General features: G+C 48.4%; 4 protein-coding genes and 1 pseudogene across 7 annotated transcripts; 1 reads left to right on the forward strand and 4 right to left on the reverse strand.

Moving 5' to 3' along the window:
• Window positions 1–831: 831 nt before the first annotated feature.
• On the reverse strand, window positions 832–7,671 carry LOC120650545 (probable methyltransferase PMT18). 2 transcript variants are annotated; one of them, XM_039927706.1, is made up of 7 exons: window positions 7,552–7,671; window positions 5,939–6,153; window positions 3,387–4,111; window positions 3,090–3,300; window positions 2,688–2,985; window positions 2,140–2,604; window positions 832–1,564 (listed from the first exon to the last, which is right to left on the reverse strand). In XM_039927706.1, the coding sequence occupies exons 2-7, from the start codon at window positions 6,003–6,005 to the stop codon at window positions 1,336–1,338; spliced, it is 1,995 nt and encodes a 664-aa protein (XP_039783640.1). In that variant the 5' UTR covers window positions 6,006–6,153; window positions 7,552–7,671; the 3' UTR covers window positions 832–1,335. The 2 variants fall into 2 exon arrangements, with proteins under 2 accessions (XP_039783640.1, XP_039783641.1); XM_039927707.1 differs by lacking the exons at window positions 5,939–6,153; window positions 7,552–7,671 and adding an exon at window positions 4,970–5,249 and having other exon boundaries at window positions 917–1,564.
• Window positions 7,672–9,102: 1,431 nt separating this feature from the next.
• Window positions 9,103–11,432, forward strand: LOC120650546 (protein ROOT PRIMORDIUM DEFECTIVE 1-like). Of its 2 annotated transcripts, none has more exons than XM_039927708.1 (2): window positions 9,103–10,939; window positions 11,053–11,432. In XM_039927708.1, the coding sequence occupies exon 1, from the start codon at window positions 9,151–9,153 to the stop codon at window positions 10,315–10,317; it is 1,167 nt and encodes a 388-aa protein (XP_039783642.1). In that variant the 5' UTR covers window positions 9,103–9,150; the 3' UTR covers window positions 10,318–10,939; window positions 11,053–11,432. The 2 variants fall into 2 exon arrangements, with proteins under 2 accessions (XP_039783642.1, XP_039783643.1); XM_039927709.1 differs by having other exon boundaries at window positions 11,077–11,432.
• A 182-nt stretch (window positions 11,433–11,614) lies between these two features.
• LOC120650547 lies at window positions 11,615–12,935 on the reverse strand. The gene has a single exon (XM_039927711.1). It carries the CDS (start codon window positions 12,609–12,611, stop codon window positions 11,784–11,786), a length of 828 nt encoding a protein of 275 aa, XP_039783645.1. The 5' UTR covers window positions 12,612–12,935; the 3' UTR covers window positions 11,615–11,783.
• Window positions 12,936–13,889: 954 nt separating this feature from the next.
• On the reverse strand, window positions 13,890–19,073 carry LOC120647790 (annotated as a pseudogene).
• A 102-nt stretch (window positions 19,074–19,175) lies between these two features.
• On the reverse strand, window positions 19,176–22,567 carry LOC120650548 (actin-2). Of its 2 annotated transcripts, none has more exons than XM_039927712.1 (5): window positions 22,290–22,567; window positions 20,991–21,071; window positions 20,493–20,886; window positions 19,590–20,203; window positions 19,176–19,491 (listed from the first exon to the last, which is right to left on the reverse strand). In XM_039927712.1, exons 2-5 carry the CDS (start codon window positions 21,048–21,050, stop codon window positions 19,426–19,428), a joined length of 1,134 nt encoding a protein of 377 aa, XP_039783646.1. In that variant the 5' UTR covers window positions 21,051–21,071; window positions 22,290–22,567; the 3' UTR covers window positions 19,176–19,425. The 2 variants fall into 2 exon arrangements, with proteins under 2 accessions (XP_039783646.1, XP_039783647.1); XM_039927713.1 differs by lacking the exon at window positions 22,290–22,567 and adding an exon at window positions 22,051–22,075.
• Window positions 22,568–22,871: the final 304 nt, after the last annotated feature.

Here is a 22,871-nt window from a genome sequence, read left to right on the forward strand (position 1 = left end):
CGGTGGCGGGAGGAGCAGCGCGCGCCTGCACAGCGCGAGGACGGCGGTGGCACCGGCGCGGCGCGAAGGAGGGCCTCGACTGGCACCACGGTGGGCGAAGCTTCGCCGCGGCTCGACCGACAACGCGGCGGGCAGAGCTCGACCACGCCCCCGACGGCGCGTGGAGATCGTCCGCGACTCCCGTCGGCCCGGCGAGCGGAGGGAGCCGCGGCAGGGGGCGGCGCGGCCCGGCCCTGCTCCTCCACCGAGGCAGGGGGCGCTGTGGGGGGGGGGGGGGGGGGGGGGGCGAGGAGGGACTCCCGTCAGCCCGGCGAGCGGAGGGAGCCGCGGCAGGGGGCGGCGCGGCGCGGCCCTGCTCCTCCACCGAGGCAGGGGGCGCCGTGGAGGGGGCAAGGAGGGACGGCGAGGGCTTGGAGACGCGCCGAGGAACTCGGCCGGCGGGATCCGGGTGGCGCGGGAGGCGGGATCCGGTGTGGGGACGCCCGCCAGGGACGCCGGCGGGGAAGGGGCGTTGGCGGCGCACGGGGTTGGGAGGGGTCAGGGGTTGGGGGTGTGCGCTGGGCGGCGCGTTGCCGCAAATGGATCTAGGGAGAGAAAAAAAACATGGAGCCCACCCCTCTAACCTAAATAAGCACTTTTTGAGGGGATAGTTTTTTTTGGGTGGGTTAACTCACCCTATTTGAATTTTTTTATTAGAGTGACACAAAAAAACCAACTCTACTCTAACCCTAGTATCCCAACAGGGCCGATGAAACAAGCAAGATATTTGTTATCTTCTGCTGTGGGTTCAGACTTCAGCCTAGAAGATAGCAGAATAAACAAGTTTCAGTCTGCAACTGCAGCAACCATCGACTGCTATCCATATGCTGGAACAAACCAGTACCTGGGAGTGTTAGGGAACAAACAAAACTTACAATTTGCACGAGAACTGAACTGACCGCCTCAATATTCAAGCACTAGAAAGTTCAGAGTTTAGAGGCAAACTGAATAAATACCTATTTCAGCTAACGAAATATTCCTAACACGGCCTGTTCGGTGCCATCACATTACAAACTAAAAACTATGCTCTTCCCCTCGTGAAACTGGGCCTGGACCTATGCAAGATCAGCATTTTTTCCCCCTGCTACAGAACCAGTTGTATCGCTAGATGCTCAACCACCCCCCAAAACCTTCCTCAACCTTCTCACCTGACTGGAACTACAAAGAATTAGAGAAAAGCGAATGGAATCATGTGGCCAAGTGGTCTCATACTACTCTGAGATGGTGAAACCCTCACACCATCATCACAGCTGGTGGAACAAGCCTGATTCAGGCTTCAGCGACTGCCCCTATGTGCTAATTCTGTTCTTCCGATGCTTTGGCAGTCCAGTACGTCTTGACTGCCATGAGGACCTTCTCGGGGTTGAAGGGGCCATCCTCATGGTCCATGATGCGGCTCTCCCATCGCATTCGCTTGGTTATTGCCTGGACTTTTGTGAGCACATCAACCGTGTCACGGATGATAGCTGTGCCCTCGGGCCTTAGTATCCTATCCATCTCCAAGAGAATGTCTGTTATATCGCACCTGAAAAGTAAAAAAAAAAGCACATCATTAGGGCCTGAGGATTGTGAATTGTCATACATTAGGGATATTTTGGAGATGGGCCATTGCTCCCAGACTTGCTGACAAAGGAGCTCATGTGAACAACCAGATTAGTTTTAGCAGGTATACGAGGATAGCAGTTAAACTCGAGACCTGTGTAACAGGAAATATCAAGAGTAAATTGTACTGCACAGGACATGCAGTTATCAATTGGGCAAGGTAATGATCTACCAAGGACTGAAGGATTATCTCATTTAATTCGCTGTGAAGATGTTGCACTGAGATATCTAGCATAACCTTCATGCTTACTTGGCATCCTTGAGAAAATTTGATGCAGAACTAACTCACAAATATCTTCTACAATCATAAACCACAAAACATATCTTTTGATAAAAGTAAGCCGGTGTGTTCCTTAAAAAGGCCAAGATGAATTTGCCAATTGATTATGATATTTAAGGCTGACAAATGATGACAAAAGAAAACAAAGGGAACAAGAAGATAGGAAGCAATAATGTCTTGAACATGGCTAAAAGAAAGGGTGAACAGAATTTCCTTACTTGTCTTGGTAGATGCTAAACAAATTGTCAGCATGCAAGAGGTCATAGGTTCTTGGATATGTTGAGAAAGCTTCACACCAGTCCTGGTATGTGCCAATGAACCCTCGCTCGTATATTGCCCCAAGGGTGTCCCGGTCAGAATTAACAGGGACGACGTTCATCACCCACACAGGGTACTTCACCAAAGAAGCAGCAAAGCCACCCATGTTTGCATTCATGTCCATCACATTTCTGTATCTATTCTCTGCTATGGGTATGATGCGCTTGTAGTATGCCATCCTCTTCTCCCACAACTTATTGTCCTCATCAAACTTCTTTGCATCTAATCCTGGAATCATGCCCCTTCTAATCCTGGGGGGAACTTTGAATGCCCTCTCTGGCCATTTCTCCACCGCTCCACCTGCCACTTCTCCCTGGTTGCTTACTTCCGGCAATGGAGTAACACAGGCTTCCATCTGCCTATACCTGTATATGGAATGGAAAAAGAATAAGTATAGACAACTGAATGGCTCATCAGACATTTTTTTATTGGCTAAATAATTCCATACCAAGCAGCATCAGGATTGTCGCTCTTGCAGATATGGGGTGTCTTATATGTCTTCTTAATATTGGCACACTCAAGATGGTTCTTAGGTTTCTGCCAGATGGAGAGATCCCTCTTCTCAACAACCTTCTTCCAGCAAAGGCTCCTCGCAACATCCTCAATCTTGTCTTGCTCTTGCTTGAGGTCGTCCTTGGTCCTCTCCCACCCCTTGTAGTGTGTCTTCCAATTGATTGGAGGACCCGAGAGAATCCAATATCCTCCTGGCCTTAGAATTCTATCGACTTCAGCAAGGTATAATCCATCTAAATGAAATTTGTAAACATCCACTCAATTAGAAAGTTAATCTCAACCCAAGGACAATACAAGGTACTCATTAGAGCGAATGTCAGAGGTATGAAGTGCTCACCATGTTGATGCCAAGGAATTAGACAGCGTGAGCAATGCGCCATATCAAATGCCCTAGATGGGTAAGGCAACCTGTGCTTCCCCATCACACCGATGATGGCAGGGACACCTCTTTCCAGAGCGAATTGCACCTGCGCTTCATGCGTATCCCTTGGCGCAAATGACATGGCAATGATGTTTCTCTTCAGCAAATAAGCCCCCCAACTAGCAACCTTCAACAACAAAAGCATCAGCAGTTCAGCACCATCACAATTTCACAACATTTATAAGCCTGAACCTGAGGTGTCCCTCCACTTACCCCGCAGCCTGTATCAACCGCAGTCCTGATTGTCCCATCTGACAACGAGATGAGCTTACTGATATCATCGATGTAGGCATCAGCACCATGTGGGAACATGGTGCCGCCACCGGGGAATCTGAACTTGTCGCCCTCCACCTGGATCCAGTTCTGCACAGCCTTCTCGATGCTGAGCTCCTTGTGGGGGATGTTGTTGAAATAGGCATAGTCCCTGCTCTTAGGCCACTTGAAGGGGGTCATGTACCCAGGCGGCGCGGGAATGAGACATCGAATCTGCTCGTCCTTGCCAGGGCAGTGCCGCTCCCGGTACACAAGCATGCCGCGGTCGAACCGGCGCCCACGCGTACGGTCCTCACACGGCGTGTACTCGCTGAAGTTGAGCGGGCAAGCTGGAAACTGCTGCAGTTCCGCCCCAGCATCTGTGTCATTGATGATGAGCCGGTGGTGTGCATCGAAGTCGAGTGCCTCACCGGAACCTGGTCCGAAGGATGGCACGGAGCCAGAGCCAGAGGACTGTGCCGTGGCGGTGGTGGGGTCACACCCAACCCGGGTGATGTCCGCAGAGTTGCCCACGGGCTTTGGAAGCGTGGTGTTCTGCCATGCACCAAGGACATAAAAGGCGATGCAGAGCGAGCTCACCACGAGGATGTATGTTAGGCGCTGCTTCTTGGATTCCTGCAGCTGTTGGGCTTTGGGAGAAGCTGGGTACTCCTTCGGCATGGCTCCTGCATTTTTCAAGAATCAATGAGGTGTCAACAGAGCTTAATCTCATGAAGACACAAACCAAATTTAGGAACTGCTCATAGTGTTCAGGAGTAGAGGGATTAAACCGACAAATTTAGGTTACACATCTTTGATTTGAGCTGAAAATGGAAGGTAAACGTAGCACTTGTACTGCTGTATAAAAAAACAGCAATTTTATAATAAGCAGTGAAAGAAGTCTAAGATACTATCAATATTTGAATTTACAATGATTTGGTGAGGGTTTGGTGCGCATTTACTGTAGCGCTCGGTGAGATCAAAACTATAACCATTTTGAATATAGGCAGTAAATTTCTGTAGTCAGCTGCAACTTCAGAACTCATAACATAGAAATTCAGACAGAGCAAGGGTGTCAAAATAGCAAATTTGCTTGATCTGTTTAACTGAAAAATACTTAACTTAAAGAAATCGGAAAGCAACAGACAGGTCGCATGTAAATAATAGGAAAATATCACGGATAATATCCTCAATCCGTGATAAAATTCTTGAAAAAATTTGCGTTGCTCAAGAGAAAACTAAGCAGGATCCTAGGCACGCCTCAAATGAAATTCAGCAGGACTCGTGCTTCTTGCTGAAGGCAAGTATTTTGTTCTAGGATAAAGGGCAAAGGGGCTAAACAGTTAAGATTCCAAGCAAAAGGCAAATCGGAAGCTACACCATAATGGCAGCAAAGAACCAGCCCATCACATGAATCTAAAAATATAACGAAATGGGAAATAGACCCCATCAATGACCCTCGGTCGGAGCCGTTGCATTTCCAAATGGATCCATCCGCTCCAGGAAAGAAAGAGCACGAAACGAAATCAGACTAGGTACCAGACCTGCGAGCAAGAAGCCAGCTCAGGAAGGCAGAGCACTGGAGCCTGGAGGATGCCAAGACGAGTGGAGGACGAAGAAGAGGCAGCGAAACCCCTAGTTCCAGAGGGGGGAGGGGGGCAAGAGAGTAGCACCACGGGTCCGGCCTATTTATTCGAGCTCTCCCTCAGCCATGGTGAGGTGAGTGAGGCAGGCACTGAGCAGTGAGCACTGGTGGGTGTGGGGAGAGTGAAGTGGTGGCGTGATGCCGAACGCGCTCACATGTCAGCAGCATCCCAGCTAACCCCGCCCCCTTTCATAAATAAAGAAAGCGGGGGTTCGGAAAGATCAGGCCGACATGGAATAAAATAGGGTGGAATTGGGAAGAAAAAAGCGGGGAGAGCGCACCGAGGGCGAGGCCAGACCCAGACCACTGCCTGTCTTTCCTCACGTGGCCGGTAATGGCCATGGACCAATGGCTGGCTATGGAGACCCCAGCGGATCGTGGGGGAGGAAGATGGTTTCTCTTCGGTCCTTGGAATTAGGCTCCTTGTTCTTGCAAAAAAAAAAGAATTAGGCTCCTTGCACGAATGTGACGTTTATTTCCTTGGACTGTAAACAGATGATGATGCCTGCTGGTATGACAAGAAATGTGCTCTGGATTTCTGGCATATTGGTTTCTGAACAAAATTTCTGAACTACTGGTTTCTGAACAATCTTTAACATTTCAAGAACCAATTAGCTAGAATTTTGCATGCAAATTATGGACCATTAAATTAAAGAAATCAAAACAAAAGTACAAAGCGTGCAGCCAGTGCAGGAGTTAAACAAAGGATTCAGGAAACAACTTGTTCAGGACATTGCATTGGACCTTTTCAGTACTTTAGAGGAAAATTTTAATAGCCCACACAATTTTTTTGACAACATGTCAGGATTGAAAGCATGGATACGATGAAAAAACAAATAAAACTGGTTTAAATCTTGGGATTACTGACCTGTAAATATTGCGATGTCACCGTAGCAAATCTGCCCTGCCCCTTTGACTCTTGCCCGCTCGATCATTGATCTGGGCAGCTTTGCCCGGCCATGATGGTTGTTTGCAGTACAAGCAGGGTAAAACCAAAAGGCTCTCCTTTTGAGCTGTTATCCTTTTTTATCTCCTCACACACTGCCGCTGGCGATTTTCTCCCTCCTTGGTTCTTCGCCTCGCCTGCATGGAGAATGGACAGGATTGGGTCAATGGCGAAAGAGCACCACAGAGGGTTATGGGGAGAGAGATTGTCGGGCCTCCATTTGCTCTCACCATTTTCTGCTTTTCCCTTTGACTTGGAAAATAGAAAGCCTTACGTGGGGAGAAAAAAAAGTTCAATTTTGTGATGGGGTGTCGGTGCAATAAAAATGCAGGGACCACAGCAGAGGCTGGTGCAACACCTTGTGATGATTCATGTTCATGCATGTCCTATCAATTTAGCCTGATATTTTGCACATTATTTCACCAGGGAATAATGAATGCTGCTGTTCCTAGGATCCTTTGTGCACACCTAACTCATGAATTCAGTTTTGTTTCAGGGAAAAATGATTTTGTCAAAGGCAGATAGATTTCAGAGGTGTGCTATGTCACATTTGATGACGCAGTCAGAGACCTGCAAAGACACAAATCCCCGGTTGTGTGCCATGAATGATTTTTTGTAGGGTGGACGAGCATCATTTTTTATATCCAACCAGATAAAAAAAAAGAAAAAGTCTAAATTACTTCCCTCAATTATAGCCAGAGTCCGGATAACCCCCTAAACTATAACTTGGTCCAATTTACCTTCTAAACTATATCATTTAGTTCATTCTACCCTATAATAAAATTTGTTCTTTTTGTTTCTCCATATACAAGTTGAATTTTAATCTCAAATTTTACGGGGTGGTAGTGGACATCAAGATGCATATTTTAGAAAAATTTTATAATTTTTCAACTTTATTTTTCATATAATTTTGAACTCCAATGTTTAATTTTTGTTAAATATTCTAAAATATCACAATAATGATAAAAAATTATGATATATTTTTCTAACATGTATTATGATGTATACTATCATCTTGTAAAAATTCAACTTAAAACTTCACCTATGCATGGAGAAATGAAAAAGATTAATTATGTTAGGAGGTAATTTGAATCAAAGAGCATAGTTTGAAGGGTAAAATAAATCAAACGATAGTTTAGGAGGTTATTCAGACTTTGGCTATAGTTAAAGGTAGTAATTTAGACTTTACAAATGGAAAAGGAAAGGAAAAGAGAATTCCATGGATGGAATCTCTAAAAAAAAGGAAAAAAAGAGTGGACGCACGCAATGGCGCACCTCCCTCCCATTCCCCCTGAACCCGCATCGAAGTTCCTCCCTGGGGAGGGTTTCTCGGGCACAAATCCCCCCTCTTTCGCAGGATCCAAGAACAGGTATCCCTCATTTCAAAACGAAAGCAAGAACGGGATCGGAGTCTCAGTCTCTAAGAGCCACCAATCATGAACCCACGCAAAAAGCAAAGCGCGATTCCAATGTCCGCATAAAACAGCAGCGAGAATGGAAGGAACTGAAAAAATCCACCGCGTATCCACTCTCACCTGATCAGGTCCTCGGCTGCGTATAGCTCCAAAGAGGACGGACGAAGAGGAGGAGGAGATGAAGACGATCCACCACGCATCAGCAGCCGAGAATTCCGTCGCCGCTAGAAAGCATCTGATTCCGGGGGTCGTTTGAAATTTCGTCCACGGCGAGTCCTGCCTCGCCGGAAAATACAAGGGTTTTTTTATTCTTGCCATTACAATTTTTCGACTTTGGAAGAATGCCATTACAATTCACTTATTTTGAAACTTGTCATTACAATTCTTCACTTCTTTGAATCGTGCCATTTTATACATCTTTGATGCCCTTGGACCCAATTGCAGACAAACGTATTTCTGTATGACCCAAAATACCCTTGCAGCTTCTCTACCTTCAACTCACTGACGTGTGGGACCCACACGTCAGCTTCTTCTTCAACCTCCTTCCTCCTCTCTCCACCAGACCACCACGCGCTGCTCACCTCCCCCTGCCGTCGCCGGGCTTCTCCTCGCCGGGAGAGCCCCTCCCCCGCCTCGCCCTCGCGCGGGCCCCCTGCTCACCTCCGCCCCCTACCGCCGCCGGCCTGCTCCCCGCCGGGAGGGCTAATCCCACGCCGCCGCTACTGCCGCGCCCTCCCCTCCTCCCGCAGCCCCACCGCCTCCCCTGCGTTGCGGGCGGGGCAAGCTGCGGCGGCGGCGGTCGAGGCTAGGAGCTGCGGCGGCGGTCGGGCCTCCCCTACGCCGATGGATCCCGGCGGCCGGATCTCGGCGCGACCATGGTTGGGAAAGCTGCGGCGGCGGCGGTCGGGGCTAGGAGCTGCGGCGGCAGTCGGGCCTCCCCTACGCCGATGGATCCTGGCGGCCAGATCCCGACGCGACCATGGTTGGGCACTGCGCGGCGGCTGCCGCGCCGGCCTTCGCCTCGGCAGGTGCTCATATTGGCGGCGGCCGTGCTCAGCGGCTGGGACCCGCGCACCTTCGAGCCCGTCGCCGATGCGGTCCGCGCGGTCCTTCTTCGCGTGCTCCAAGGCTGGCGGCAAGATCTACGTCGCCGGCGCGCACGACAAGCGCAAGAACGCGCTCAAGACGGCCGAGGCCTATGACGCCGGCGCCGACGCCTGGGACCCGCTCCCGGCCACCATCGCGGGCGACCGCTTCCTCGCCGTCAGCGGGTACCGCACGGCGCGGCAGGGCGGGTTCGAGCGCGACGCCGAGTGGAGATAGGAGGGAGGAGGTTGAAGAAGAAGCTGACGTGTGGGTCCCATACGTCAGTGAGTTGAAGGTAGAGAAGCTGCAGGGGTATTTTGGGTCATATGGAAATACATTTGTCTGCAAGTGGGTCCAATGGCATCAAAGACGTATAAAATGGCACGATTCAAAGAAGTGAAGAATTGTAATGGCAAGTTTCAAAATAGGTGAATTGTAATGGCATTCTTCCAAAGTCGAAAAATTGTAATGGCAATAATCAAAAAAACCCAAAATACAATGGACCCCGCAACGAAACCCTTAGGCGGGCCAGCCCCATCTCCGCATGCCGAGCCCATTCAATTTCAGCCCAACGGCCCAGTTCGCAGCGGCATCCATCCTCACACGACTCCGGCGGCGCGCCGGCGCGCCGCCATGCCGTCGCCGCTGCGGGTGCGGGTGGCGGCGCGGCTGCTGCACGCGCGGGGCAAGACCACCGCGGCGCAGCACGTGGCGGCGAGGCACCTGGACCACGCCTTCGAGCGCCTCGCGGCAGCGCACCTCCCGCTCGTCGCGGCGGCGCCGCTGGTCGACGCGCTGCGGGCCTCCACCGAGCCGCTCGCGCTGCCGGACCTCGCGCGCCGCCTCCCACTCCGCCTCCACCGCCGCGGCCCGCTCCACTTCCTCCGCCTCTTCCCGCGCGTGTTCCGCCTCCGCGCCCCGCTCCCGCTCTCCCTCTCGCTGACCCCCGCTGCCGCGGGCCTCCTCGCCGTCGCCAGCTCCCCCGCCGACGCGGCGCGGACGCTCCGCCGCCTGCTCGCGATGTCGGCGTCCCGTGCCCTGCCCCTCCGCGCCGTCTTCCGCGTCTGGCGCGAGCTCGCCCTCCCCGACGACTTCGAGGACTCCGTCGTCGCGGGGCACCCGCACCTCTTTCACCTCGCCCCCAACCCCGCCGAGCCCAACACCCACATTCTTCACCTCGTCGCCGATCCGGCGGCCGAGGACTTCACCCCGGCGGTGGAGAGGACACGGCCTGACAGATACGCGTTCAAGCTGCAGTTCCCGCCGGGGTTCAGGCTGACCAAGGAGTACCGCAAGAAGGTGAAGGAGTGGCAGCAGCTCCCGTACGCCGGGCCGTATGAGGTCGTCAGTCCGAGGGCTGGAGGGAGCAAGAGAGTGTCGAAGCTTGCCAGGAGGAAGATGGAGAAGAGGGCAGTGGGGATTGCTCACGAGTTCCTGAGCCTGACAGTGGAGAAGATGGTGGAGGTGGAGAAGTTCAGCCAGTTCAGGAAGTGGTTTGGGATCGAGGTCAATGTCCGGGACGTGTTCTTGGATCACCCCGGAATATTCTACCTCTCGGCGAAGGGAAAGCGGCACACAGTATTCTTGAGGGAGGCGTATGATCGTGGGAAGCTTGTTGAGCCTAATGAAGTCTCTGAGGCAAGGGCCAAGATCGTTGAGCTCATGCTCCTGCGCCGGCGTGGACTTGGGAACGCAAATTCAAGTGCCAACATGGCTTCTGGTGCCACTTCTGATGCCAAAGAGAGTGGTGATGATTTTGTCGAGCATGAGGATTGCTTGTTGGATATACCTGAGACATAAGAGCAGTAAAGATGTTCTCGACTTCATGGAGAATCATGTTCAGTAGGACATTGTCAACTGTGCTTGGCACACTTCTGATGGGCAATGGATTAATGGTGCCTACGGGACAGGTGGTTTGCGTGCTTGAGATAACCAAATGAGAAGGCATATGAATTTACCGAGAATGGGTATGTCATGGTTGATAGGGTTAGTGCCATGGCAGTTGCTGTGACTTTTGATGCTTGGATTCTTGGAACTCAAGAGTCATGTTTCAACTGGACATTGCTATGGCTTTTGATGCTTGGAACTCAAAAGTCATGATTCAACTGTCCGCGCTATCCTGGTGGTAGGTCAAGGTTCATGTGGCAAGGTTGAGACTTTGAAGGTTTGCTTTAGTTTGCTGATCAGAAAATTTTGTTAGGATTCATGAGTTTCCCCTAGCTCCTCACTTTGTTCTGGCAGAGGTAGTCTTTTGGTTATGGCTATTGGCTGAAGTACTACTTGACTATGCCTGGTTGGAGGCATTGCTTGAATTGAAGAGCCAGGTTCTCTTCAGTAATGTGTGCAACCTAGTCATTACTGCAACATTCTCAGCTTCAACAGGGTCAGCAAGATGTGCAAATATGGCAATGGATGGCTTCAGGTACTTACACTGTCAGTTCAGCTTTCAGTGCCTTATTTGTGTGGTATAAGTTCATCCTTTCGATCATCAAGCCTACTCTGATGTGGGAACTTTGAATGCCTATGAATTGCAAGTTTTTCTGCTGGTTGGCGTTACAGAACAAGCGCCTGATGTTCAAGTATCATGAAGAGAGGATGATCGGACAACCCTATACTATCCCTGATGCTGATGGAGAGAGTTTTGCACCTTGTAATAATACAATGCTCATGTATAAGGTGCTGCAGCGTTGCTGACTGTTTCTCGATAGTTAACAATTTTGTTGCTGCTATTGTACCGCCCAATATATGTCCTGAAGATTGGTGGTTACAGTCTCCCTCATGCCTTATACGAGTACATAGCAAGGATATTTTCTTCATATATCTCGCTATAGTTGTATGTTTTCTTCCCTGTAATTGGTTGAATGTTTGTTTGAGAACCAAACACAGTTATAAGTAACAAGCATATACTTTTGCCATGTTGTCTGATGCCACCATTGTTGATAATTCAAACTACATACTTCGTATTTTCTATTTTTCTTCCAATCGTAAGCCTGTTGTGTTTGGAGATATTTGCTCTAGATTTACCAGCAAACTCATAATTCTATTCACTATGGTACCCCCTCCATTTCTTTTGTAAGGCATGCACGGGTCAAACTGATTTCCATGAACGTAGTTTTGTTCGTTGATCAAAATACCACATGAAGGGAAGAAACGATTCTGTTCAAGAAGCAAAGAGTGTCGGTTTTGCCCAACTGAAACTACCATGTACATTTCCTATTTGATCCTCTGAAATCCTGACCTCACAAGTGTGCAACAGAGCCGAGGAATTACAAGGGATTACGGATGTTAAGGAGTAGAACTCTAGCCTGCAGCAGCCTCCTGAACACCTTCTCGCTCCCGCTCTCCAGCCCGGCAATGCAATCCTCGAGCTCCTCAAGCCTCTCCAATGCCGATGCCGCCATTTGCGGCGCTACTTTGCTGGTCGCCGGCGCGACGCCCAGCCTCGCCAGCCACTTGTGCGAGGACACGGCCGACCCGTCCGGCGACATGGCCGCGCACCGCGAGAAGATGACCGCCGACGCCTCCGCCGCGGCCACGGTCGCCTCCGCCACGGCGCCGATCACTTCGTCGCCCGTGGCGTCCGCGGAGCCCGGCACCGCCGCCGCGCGCCGCGAGGCGGGCCGCACCGCGGCGGCGAGGTGGCGCAGCTCCTTCCCGGTCCGCCTGCGCGCGCGCGCGGACGCGGCCGCCGCCGCGCCGTCCCCGCGCCGGGCGCCCGCCCGCGCGTCCGCCGTGCTCTGCCTCGCCGCGAGCATCGCGGCGCCGAACGTGCCGTACGCGTCCGCGAGCGCGAGGAAGGCGTCGGGCGCCCCGTCGCCGGCGTCGTGGAGGGCCGCCGCGGCCCGCGGCGTGGCGAGCGTCTCGCCGAGCGCGGCGAGGACGGCCTCCAGTAGCTCGAGGCCGTAGCCGGAGGACGAGGAGGAGCTGCTGCCCGCCGCTCCGCCGCAGCGGCAGCAGGACCACGCCCGGAGCGCGCGCACGGTGCCCTCGAGGCGCGCGAGCGCCGGGTGGCACGGCTCGCTCGCGGAACGCTCGTGCGCCGCGGCCGCGGCCTTCGTCGTCGTCGTCCTCGCGGTGCTGCGCGTCAAGTGCATCCTGAGTTCCTGACTTCCGAGTCGAGTGGCTCGATGGCTTCCTGTTCCTGATGTGATCGTGAGTTCGTGAGTGGAATTCCGGGACAAGGACGGGAGATTATATTGGATGGCCGCGGCGGCGGCGGTGGTCGCAAGTTGCCGTAAAGAAATGGTCGGATTCACTCATGGTCACGGGCAGGTTGGCGCCGCGGCCGCGGCCGCGCTGCTGTTTTGGGCATCCCGGCACGAGAGCAAAAGTGGAGTCCCAGTGTCCGGTAGTGGCAGGATTGGCACCATGGAGTTGACCCTTGGGCGTAGGACAAGGAGGGAGCACGGCTCTGCCAATGGGTAGAAATGTTCCTGTTGGCTGTGTTTAGTTCCGCGAAAAATTTCCAAAATTTTTCACTGACGCATCGAATCTTATGATGCATGCATAAATTATTAAATATAGTTAAAAAATATAATTAATTGTACAGTTTGGTTGTAAATGACGAGACGAATCTTTTAAGACTAATTACTCTATAGTTAGACAATAGTTGCTAAATAAAACCGAAACGTGTTAAAAAACTTTTTCGCAAACTTTTTCGCGAACTAAACACACCCCTGTCAACCAGAGAGGTTGGCGCAGAGCTGACGAGATTGGGGATTGGTCATGCGAGGATGGGATACGGCGGGAGTGAGCTGGCAGCCATCGGTCCGGACCTCCGGTTCCGGTTTGCCGGGGGGACTTGGGGGGTGGGTGGGGGGGGGGGGGGGGGGGGGGCGGGCGGCTTGGTTTCGGAGGGGAGATCAGGCGGCCAAACCCAGCATCCTCAAACCGGAAACCTGCTCAACCACCGTCCCCGCTGGCCGAAGGCGGGATCCGCCCAGCGCCGAGCTAGCTGGGTAGCCGCCTGCCATCTTGGCGAGTAAACAATGGCAAAGGTCGCGGCAGCGTGGACCGCGGTGCTCTCCTCGGCCTCTCGCCCTCTCGGGCGTGCGCGCACGCGGGCGAAGCAGAGATGGAGCCATGGAGGCACAGGCGCACAGCTGTGCCCTTCAGGCTGTGCAGTGCAGTATCAATAGCTCATCTATTTACAGTTTGGTGGTAAAAAAAATGCCTACTCCTCCCTCCTCCTAAAATTTAGTTGTCTGCGATGATCCTTTTTCTTAAGACAATGCCCAAATTTAGAGCACATTAATTTATTGTGAACTTTGCTAATTTCATATGAAGTAGTTCTATTCTCATACAATGAAGAAGAATTCCAGCAATACCTTTTTTAAGCATGTTATATTTTTCGTTCAAAAAAAAGCATGTTATACTTTACCTTCTCTTATTTCACTTAAAATGTTCGGAATCCTTGGTGGTGAGGTTCTTTGGAAGAGAGCATGCAGTCTTCTCCCATTTGAAATGGAAGCTATTGAAGAAGAAATGCATTGCCTACATTTTAACAAAATCTACTTATTATTCTGCAAATCTAAATGCTGCTTTATCATGTATTATACAGCTGTAAAAAAATAGTCAAACATGCATACTAATTGGTATCTGCAGGAATTAGACTTCTAGCGTCCCTCCAACACTGTCATGCTCACAGTATTTGCAGAATTCACAATTTTTTCCGATGCCCCATATGTTCCACAGTTCCTTTCTTTAAAATATATTGGCTGCTTTGGAGTTGGAAGTGATATATCTCCATTCTCCAGAATTGACACGATTGATGATGTGAGTGGCCGATCATTTGGGTTGTCTTGAACACACAGGAGCCCTATATGGATACACCGTGAAGTCTCATCAAGAGAACAAGTCTCCACAATTGATGAGTCAACAAAATCTTCTGTATTCTCATCCTTCCATAAACTCCATGCCTGCATAGATCATATCCCATCAAGATGCATATTTACTGTTAAGTTGCAGTGATTTGAGTAGTGTGGACAGTAGTACTTACATAGGCTATAAGATTGGGGAAATCTTCTGCTACGTGCATAGAGTTGATCTTTGATCCACTCACAATCTCTAGAACTAAAACTCCAAAGCTATACACATCGGACTTGACAGAAAACACACCTTCCAAAGCATATTCAGGCGACATGTAACCACTGTTTGAGACATTGTCCAATTAATAAAAATACAGCTTATTTTGGTTCAAGTGCAAGAACAGTACTGTAAAGTTCATTCATGTATTATATTACTCACTATGTGCCAACAACGCGGTTGGTGTTTCCTTGTTGCTGGTTGCCATAAAATATTCTTGACATACCAAAATCAGATATCTTGGGGTTCATTTCATCATCCAATAGTACGTTGTTTGCTTTGAGATCCCTATGGATTATCCTCAGTCTTGAATCTTGATGAAGATAAAGAAGCCCTCTAGCTATCCCTGTGATTATATTAAATCTAATTGACCAATGAAGCAATGGTTTTCTTGTGGAATCTGCCAGCAGTAGCATAAATTGAGTGATAATAACATCAGAAATGCTTATTGATTTAATTAATTGTTACTGAAAATTAGCAAGACAAAATGAGAACATACTAAAAAGGAAGGCATCCAAACTTTTGTTTGGCAAGTATTCATATATTAATAGTTTCTCGTCTCCATGGATGCAGAAACCAAGAAGTTTAACTAGGTTTCTATGTTGCAGCTTAGAGATGAGAACTACTTCATTTCTGAACTCCAATGTCCCCTGGCCAGAACCCTTACTAAGCCTTTTGACAGCAATTTTTTTACCACATTCTAAGGCTGACCACAGCGGAGGGAGCAAGAGCAAATTTGCTCCCTCCTCGTTTCCCACGCCCTCTCTGTCTACAGTGCATCTACAGTGTCAAACAGTGTATTTGCTCCTTCATTTGCTCCCTCCACTGTGGACGGTCTAATGTCCCCTGCACAATCACATATTTCTTATATCAGACCAGATTACAGTGACTTTTTACTATAAGAAAAGATTTCTCATTACCTTATAAACATTGCCGAAACCTCCATGTCCAAGCATGTTGGAGCTAGAAAAATTGTTTGTTGCCAGTACAATTTCTCGGAAACTAAAGAAGGAAAACTTTCCATCCGCAAGTTCGCCAGAATTGCTCAAAGCTCCAGATATCATGTTCTTCCAAATTTTCTTGTTCCTTTGTTTTGCTGACAGGAATATTGACACACACTCTTAAAGCTAATTAGAGAAAAATTATTATGGAATATTGAAGTGGCCTAACTTCCTGAGAGAAATACAGCAAAAATAGTGCTTTCAAAAAAAAAAATACAGCAAAAAATAGGGAACTTGTGTGTGCTTTACCTTGGCAGTTGCAGATCCAAACAAGCCACATGCATATGAGTATGAGCAAACTTGATACAACTGGCAGAGTAATTTTCAGTATATTTCCCCATCTCTTTTTATCTGTCCAAATTTAAGCCACAAATAGGATCGTGATTTGAGAATTCGTGCTATAACTAAACAACAAACAAACACTGTACATGCAATGCAAAACTATCTGAAGACCTATTTCTCGCATGGACTATGGCATTATAGTAGCATTGGGCGCAATCCAAATCCTTGCTTGATGTTTAAAATTAAATACCCTAACTTTCTATATCACAAATATTGAAGACCTATTTCTCCCATGGACAATCAGAGAGGAACTTAAGTCCTAAAAAATCATGAGATAACTTCAATAGGCAGATTCTATTATCCTAATCAAATCAGTAAAAAAAATTTAGATATTGTGATATAGCTTTATACTATCACGATATTCCCTGAAAAATTACTACTTTGCTATTGTAAAACTATACATGAAAGGCTATCAGTCATTCTGTGGTTGAATCACGATTGTTCAAGGTGGCTTTGTGGCCTAGTTAGCTGTGATGTAGTTCAGTACCTCCTTAGAACATGCAGTTTTGTCAGAACTCAGAATTGGACAGTTTATTTGTGGCAATCGATAAACTTGATTTTCACTGACTTTTTCTTAAACAAGCTACTTTTCAGGGCAAGCCTCCTCTTTAAACTCAATACAAGATAAGGTACTATTATCAAGTATTAAAAAAACTATAATTTTTAACCGCCACTGACTATTCTTTAGACCGTATTCATGATCCAATACTGTGGTCTGTGTGGAGCAATAGGTGGAAGCTTTTGGATCCTTTCCAGACCCGCAGAAAATAACATAAGCAAAGCAGAGAAAGAGAAGCAAGAAACTATACCACTTAAACTGTTGACTCGAATGTAAAGATTTTCTCCTTGTTCAATGAGCTTGCCTGTGTCGATCAAATCTCCCATCCATATTAGGCACCTTGTGTCATCCACATTGATAGCCTTGGTGTTCATATTGGCATAAGCATACGCTGTGCAGGAGCAGTTGCTAGAGCATTCTGCTGAGCATTCCTCCAAACTTCTGTTCTTGACATACACGAACTTGTCAGGAATCTTCATGGCCGTCAAAGTCAAGAAACTATTTTCTCGACCACACCTTAATTTCTCCTTGCGACGGCATCCTTTTGGAAACCTACCACTGCTCCCATCTTCATTGCTTATTGGCTCAAAACCATCGAGACACTTGCAAGTCGGAACAGGCTCTGTGGTATCACAGAAACCAAATGCACCACAATATCCGTATGTATTGCATTCATGGCCAGGTTCTGCCTGCAGGGCATTCCACTCCAACATGCTGCTATTCCAGACTAGGATCTTTCTCTTTCCTGAGCAGTCCATCTTGAAGTTTATAGTTGAGGAGCCCCCTGTCATGCCAAAGGACATATAGATCTCATCCTCAATACGGCGCACTGTGATGAAGATAGTGGACTTGATACTCTCCACATATGACCCAACTACCAAGAAGTTACTCCGTACCGGACTTCGCCAATATGGTCTTGAGCCATTCAAGGCAACGCGCTGCAGAAACTGATACGGATCTGCGCCGTAGGAGAAGCTGCCCGGGGATGGGTCCTGGGGTCCCTTCCAAGAAATCAGCCATTGTAGCTTGTCTATTGTGGGTGAGTCTAAGGTTCATGCCAGGGAGAAGAGTGTCCGTCGGGTAATCGAAGCTTTGCCATAGGATGGCACCCTCTGATGTCCGAAGCACGAAATTCCCAGTGTTGTCAAGCGTGGCTTCCCCTCCGGTTACGTTCTCTGATGATGACAGGTTTGCCATCCAAAGCAGCTGGCCGTCAGTATTGGACAGAACAAGGTTGGATCTGTCTGTCAGGGCAAGTGTCGCAGACGAAGGATCAGTGATTGGCGTGGCACGGTTGGCAACCCACACGACGTTGTCCTTGGGGATGCTGTTGTACCATATCCCGACGTAGTAGTGGTTTCTGCTCGAGTTGGATGGGGAGAAGAAGCCCAGGGCGAAAGTGCCGTCGTCAGAGATGAGCGTGCTTCCGACAGTGAGCGGCTTGTTGGGAACAAGGCGGCTGTCTGATGCGCAGGACGGCAACAGGCTGGCTGCACAGAAAACCAGTGATGATTCTGTGGATGATGAAGGAAACCCATCGGTGATGGCGTCCTACTTCCAGCCCGTTCGGTTGAACTTAAAGCGTTGGCTGGGCTGGAGTGTTGGTTGGATGCACTGTTCCTGCTGCTGGGAGCTACTGTGCCGGCTGGAACTTTTGTACGTTCATACCAGCTGTCGGAACAAGGCCGACGGAGCGGATTGTCCCCCAGCCGTTCGGCTGGACCTGACCACCGAACCGCTGGGCCAGCCAGAGCAGACCAGCCAGCGCTTATCCGCGCAGCCGAACGAGGCTCGTCAGTGGGATTCAGAGGGGAAAAGGAGCGGGGTTATTGGGGATTCTGATGCCATGTGGACTTCCATGGAAGACGCAACTATGAACAAACCTCTCCTGAGTTTTAGAATCAAATCATGTCAGTGAAAATCGAAAACAAAATGGCGAATATGTTCAGTTGGATCATACAATTGTTCAAATGACCAGCGCACCATTTGGAACTCAAGTACTCAACTGAATCCCCCGGCAGTGTGGGGGTTTGAAGAGATATACGAAGATGCGCTGCCGCCGGTCAGGTTGCTCCAATGCCGCACGCACGCAGCTGCCGATCTGCTAGAAGAGTGATCCTTCACCGGTGCGAGTGATGAATGGGATGCAAATCCGTGGGTAAAATAGGAACGTGGGGTAAGAAGAAAATCGGAGAAGAGATGCGGTAATAGATTTCAGACTTCAGAGCTGTCTAATACATTTCTTAACCCTTCAGGCCGTCACCACACAATCTTGTGGCTTTTAAGTCTATAAACATCTCTGCTTCCATTTCATTTCTTTCTTTCTTTTCTGATGAAGACTTCCTACCTCTCTGCTTCCATTTCATTTCTTTCAGTCTTTTCTGATGATGACTTCCTTTCTTTTTCACTCCACGCGCTGAGAGGTAGATAGATATTGCCAAGAAATTTCCACTCCACGCGCGAGCTGACCAAGGCTGCCCCGGCATTCCCACGGACGGGATTTTGCGTGTTCCAGCCTCCGAAATAATGAGTGGTGCAGCTAATGCTAGCTGCTTCCCATCATCAGCCATTGCGAATCCACCTGGCAAGCCAGGCAGAGAGAACAAACATATGCAGTACACAGCAGCAGAAACGATGCTGCAAGAGCGAAATCCACTGCATCGTACACAAGGTTAAATCAGGAAACATGCACATCCCATGATGCATCCAAGTACCCATAGAATCGAATAATTCAATCAATGCATCAAAACAAACTACATACTTAATACAGTACCCAACTGACTCCATATTGTTACAGGATATGTATAGATTCATATACAAAAAAAAAACCGCGAGCCATGGTAGAGTAGATACACCCACAGACAAGTCATCAAAACCAATATATTTCCACTTTCGAGAACGGGGAAGAAGGCTAGGTGACGACTAGAAGCACTTCCTGTGGACAATAGCAGGACCAGATTCTTCATACTCTTCCCTCGAGATCCACATCTGCGCAGAGGGGAAAAAAAGGGGGAGAACTTACGTCAGAACATCTCAAAGAAACCAGATAGGGGATACGGAATAACAGTAGGAAAACATGGTACTACCTGCTGGAATGTGCTCAGAGACGCAAGGATTGATCCTCCGATCCAAACACTGTACTTCCTCTCCGGCGGAGCAACGACCTTGATCTTCATGCTGCTCGGAGCAAGTGCGGTGATCTCCTTGCTCATGCGGTCAGCGATGCCAGGGAACATGGTGGATCCACCACTGAGGACAATGTTGCCGTACAGGTCCTTCCTGATATCCACGTCGCACTTCATGATGGAGTTGTATGTTGTCTCGTGGATCCCAGGAGATTCCATGCCGATAAAAGACGGCTGGAAGAGGACCTCGGGACACCTGAAGCGCTCTGCACCAATGGTGATCACCTGCCCATCAGGCAGCTCGTAGCTCTTCTCGACTGAGGAGCTGCTCTTGGCAGTCTCGAGTTCTTGCTCGTAGTCAAGTGCGACATATGCAAGCTTTTCCTTGATGTCACGGACAATTTCCCGCTCAGCAGTGGTTGTGAAAGAGTAGCCCCTCTCCGTCAGGATCTTCATGAGGGAATCAGTGAGGTCCCTACCAGCAAGATCGAGACGTAGAATGGCATGCGGCAGAGCATAACCTTCGTAGATTGGGACTGTGTGACTGACACCATCTCCAGAATCCAGGACGATACCTTTTTGATGAAACAAAATCCAAGTGAGCACTGAGCAACTAAATGAAACAAAATGAAAAATAACTCTACCCCATATCATTTATGAAGAAATGATTATAATCATGTCCATATGTTATTTTAAAGAAGAACCGAGTGAATTTGATTTAGTTGCATTTCAGAAGATGCATTATCAGTTTTGGTTAAATGCAAATATCACTTTCACCATTGGCCAATTGTTGTTTTTAGATTAAGACTACTGAGCAGAAAAATGAATGTACAACAGTAAAATGTGGATTCTTTGATCACTTACCAGTGGTACGGCCACTAGCATATAGTGAAAGGACGGCTTGAATAGCAACATACATGGCTGGAACACTGAAGGTCTCAAACATGATCTGTGTCATCTTTTCCCTGTTGGCCTTAGGGTTAAGAGGAGCCTCAGTGAGAAGAACTGGGTGCTCTTCTGGTGCTACACGGAGCTCATTGTAGAAGGTGTGGTGCCAGATCTTTTCCATGTCATCCCAGTTGCTTACAATTCCATGCTCGATGGGGTACTTCAAAGTCAGGATACCCCTCTTGGATTGGGCCTCATCACCAACATAGGCATCCTTCTGTCCCATCCCAACCATGACACCAGTGTGGCGTGGACGACCAACTATACTTGGGAAAACAGCACGTGGAGCATCATCTCCAGCAAAGCCAGCCTATTTGATATGAAAGCAATTACTTAACACTTACTGAAATTATAATTACAACAGGGTCTAGAAAATGTTCGCTAGTGAATCTGATGCCAAGTGGCCACAATTACCTTGACCATTCCGGTTCCATTGTCACAGACAAGGGGCTGAATGTCCTCTCCGTCAGCCATTTATGTTGAATGATCTGCAATCTGCAAGAATGGAAACAGCATTAATCAAGACTGTTACATTAATATGCGATAAAGTTACTTCAGTAACAGAGAAAAAGCTGATATTCCTACTTCCAACAGAAAACATGAGTTACGTCTTAACAGGCCAGGCTAATGCTTCTAAACACCCCTTGAGTACTATTTGTCTATTTATAAAACAGGAAAGCTTAACACAACTTTACAATTACAAGTGATGGTAACTGTAAAGGGGACCATATTCAAATAAAAGAAAAATAGCTGTAATCAGAAACCGCTAGTCTTACAAGAACAAAACCCTTTGTTTTTTCAGCTGTATTAATAAACAATTAAATTTCAGTTGTATTATACAAACAAATCAGGGTGGTTTGAAGCACCAAAAGTCCAATACATGCAAACTCTTGGTACAATAGCGCAAGGCATGTCACCAGCCCATGAAAGATTTAATCAAACACATGGTCAATTGCAGGAACCAAACCTATGATCCCTCAAAACTGACAATCTGAAGAATTTAGCATCTTCTGATCAGAAGGCCCTCGAGGCATCAGCAGTTCAAGGAATCCAGACAATGCGCATCGATTTCCAATACACACTTTCATGACCCTTTTGGGGGAAATGAATACCATCTCCATGATTTGTGAACAGGAGATTTTCGATCATAGAACAATTTTAAATATTATAAGAAGTCATGAAGCAATATTTGGCTATGCTTCTTTCTAATCGTGTCCTGTAGAAGCACAAATTTTGGCCAAAAATTTGATTGCCACATGAAACGAATTCGCTACTAAAAATTAATTAAAAAATAAGAACTACTTTGGAAGATTAAAACGAATACAATTTCGTGGTGACTTAAGCAAATTGACTCCGTCTCAACACTAGAACACAAATTCCATTTCTTACGATTGACAAGATCTAGACATCCATTAGCACAAAACTAGTATCATACCACAAAATTGCCAAGAGATCTGCAATATTACTAGCCCACCTTAACAAACAAGATCGAAGCATTCAGAAGTCAGCAAGAAAGTCCCAGCAACTTTGAGACGCTTAATCCTACTACTATGGATCCTGCGCCTGACAGTCAACCAGAACCCCCAAGACAATTGGCGCACCCTACTGCACCCTACCACCCAACCCAGCCTCTTGACACCTAAACATCCTCGGCAGCAACAAGAAACAGCAGCATTAAAGGAGCATAAGAGAAGGGGCCCTCGATGCGCTCACCTGAAACGGGAGAGCGGAGGTGGCGGCGGCGGCACGAAGCGTAGGAGGGAGGCGAGCGGGCGGGTGGAGAGAGAGTGGGAGAGGCGAGGGGCGCGAGATATAGGGGCCGTGGCGACGGCGAGAGCGTGCTGGGGTGGCAACGGCGGCGGTGGGAATGAGGTGTAAAGAGGTCGGTGCCGCACTGGAAAGTTGGAGGGGAGGGCGGCCGTGCCAGCGCGGAATAATTTGCCCACCTGGGCTGGTGACTGGTGAGGCACCACAGAAGAATCTCAATTCTTTTTTTCTTTGGTCTTTCGGCTCATCCTTGATATATTATCTATTTATAACTTTTTGCATTTAGATGAATCAGTATCCATCATGCCAGCACACCATATTATTGAGGCTCAAGTTTTATTCAACTCAAATTTCAGGTATCTTACGGTGACATCCAATTCCTCCTAATATGGTAGGGCTTTCTGGCTTCAGCTTCATCCATTTCACGCAAATCGAAATAATGTAGCATAAAAAATGTTTTATAAGTCAGTGCTAAAATGAATTAGAAGTCAGGTGAAACTAATTTTTTTTAGCTTCACCTGCTTTGGC

This window comes from Panicum virgatum, chromosome 9K, assembly GCF_016808335.1.
Source record: "Panicum virgatum strain AP13 chromosome 9K, P.virgatum_v5, whole genome shotgun sequence".
Classification (NCBI taxonomy): Eukaryota; Viridiplantae; Streptophyta; class Magnoliopsida; order Poales; family Poaceae; genus Panicum; species Panicum virgatum.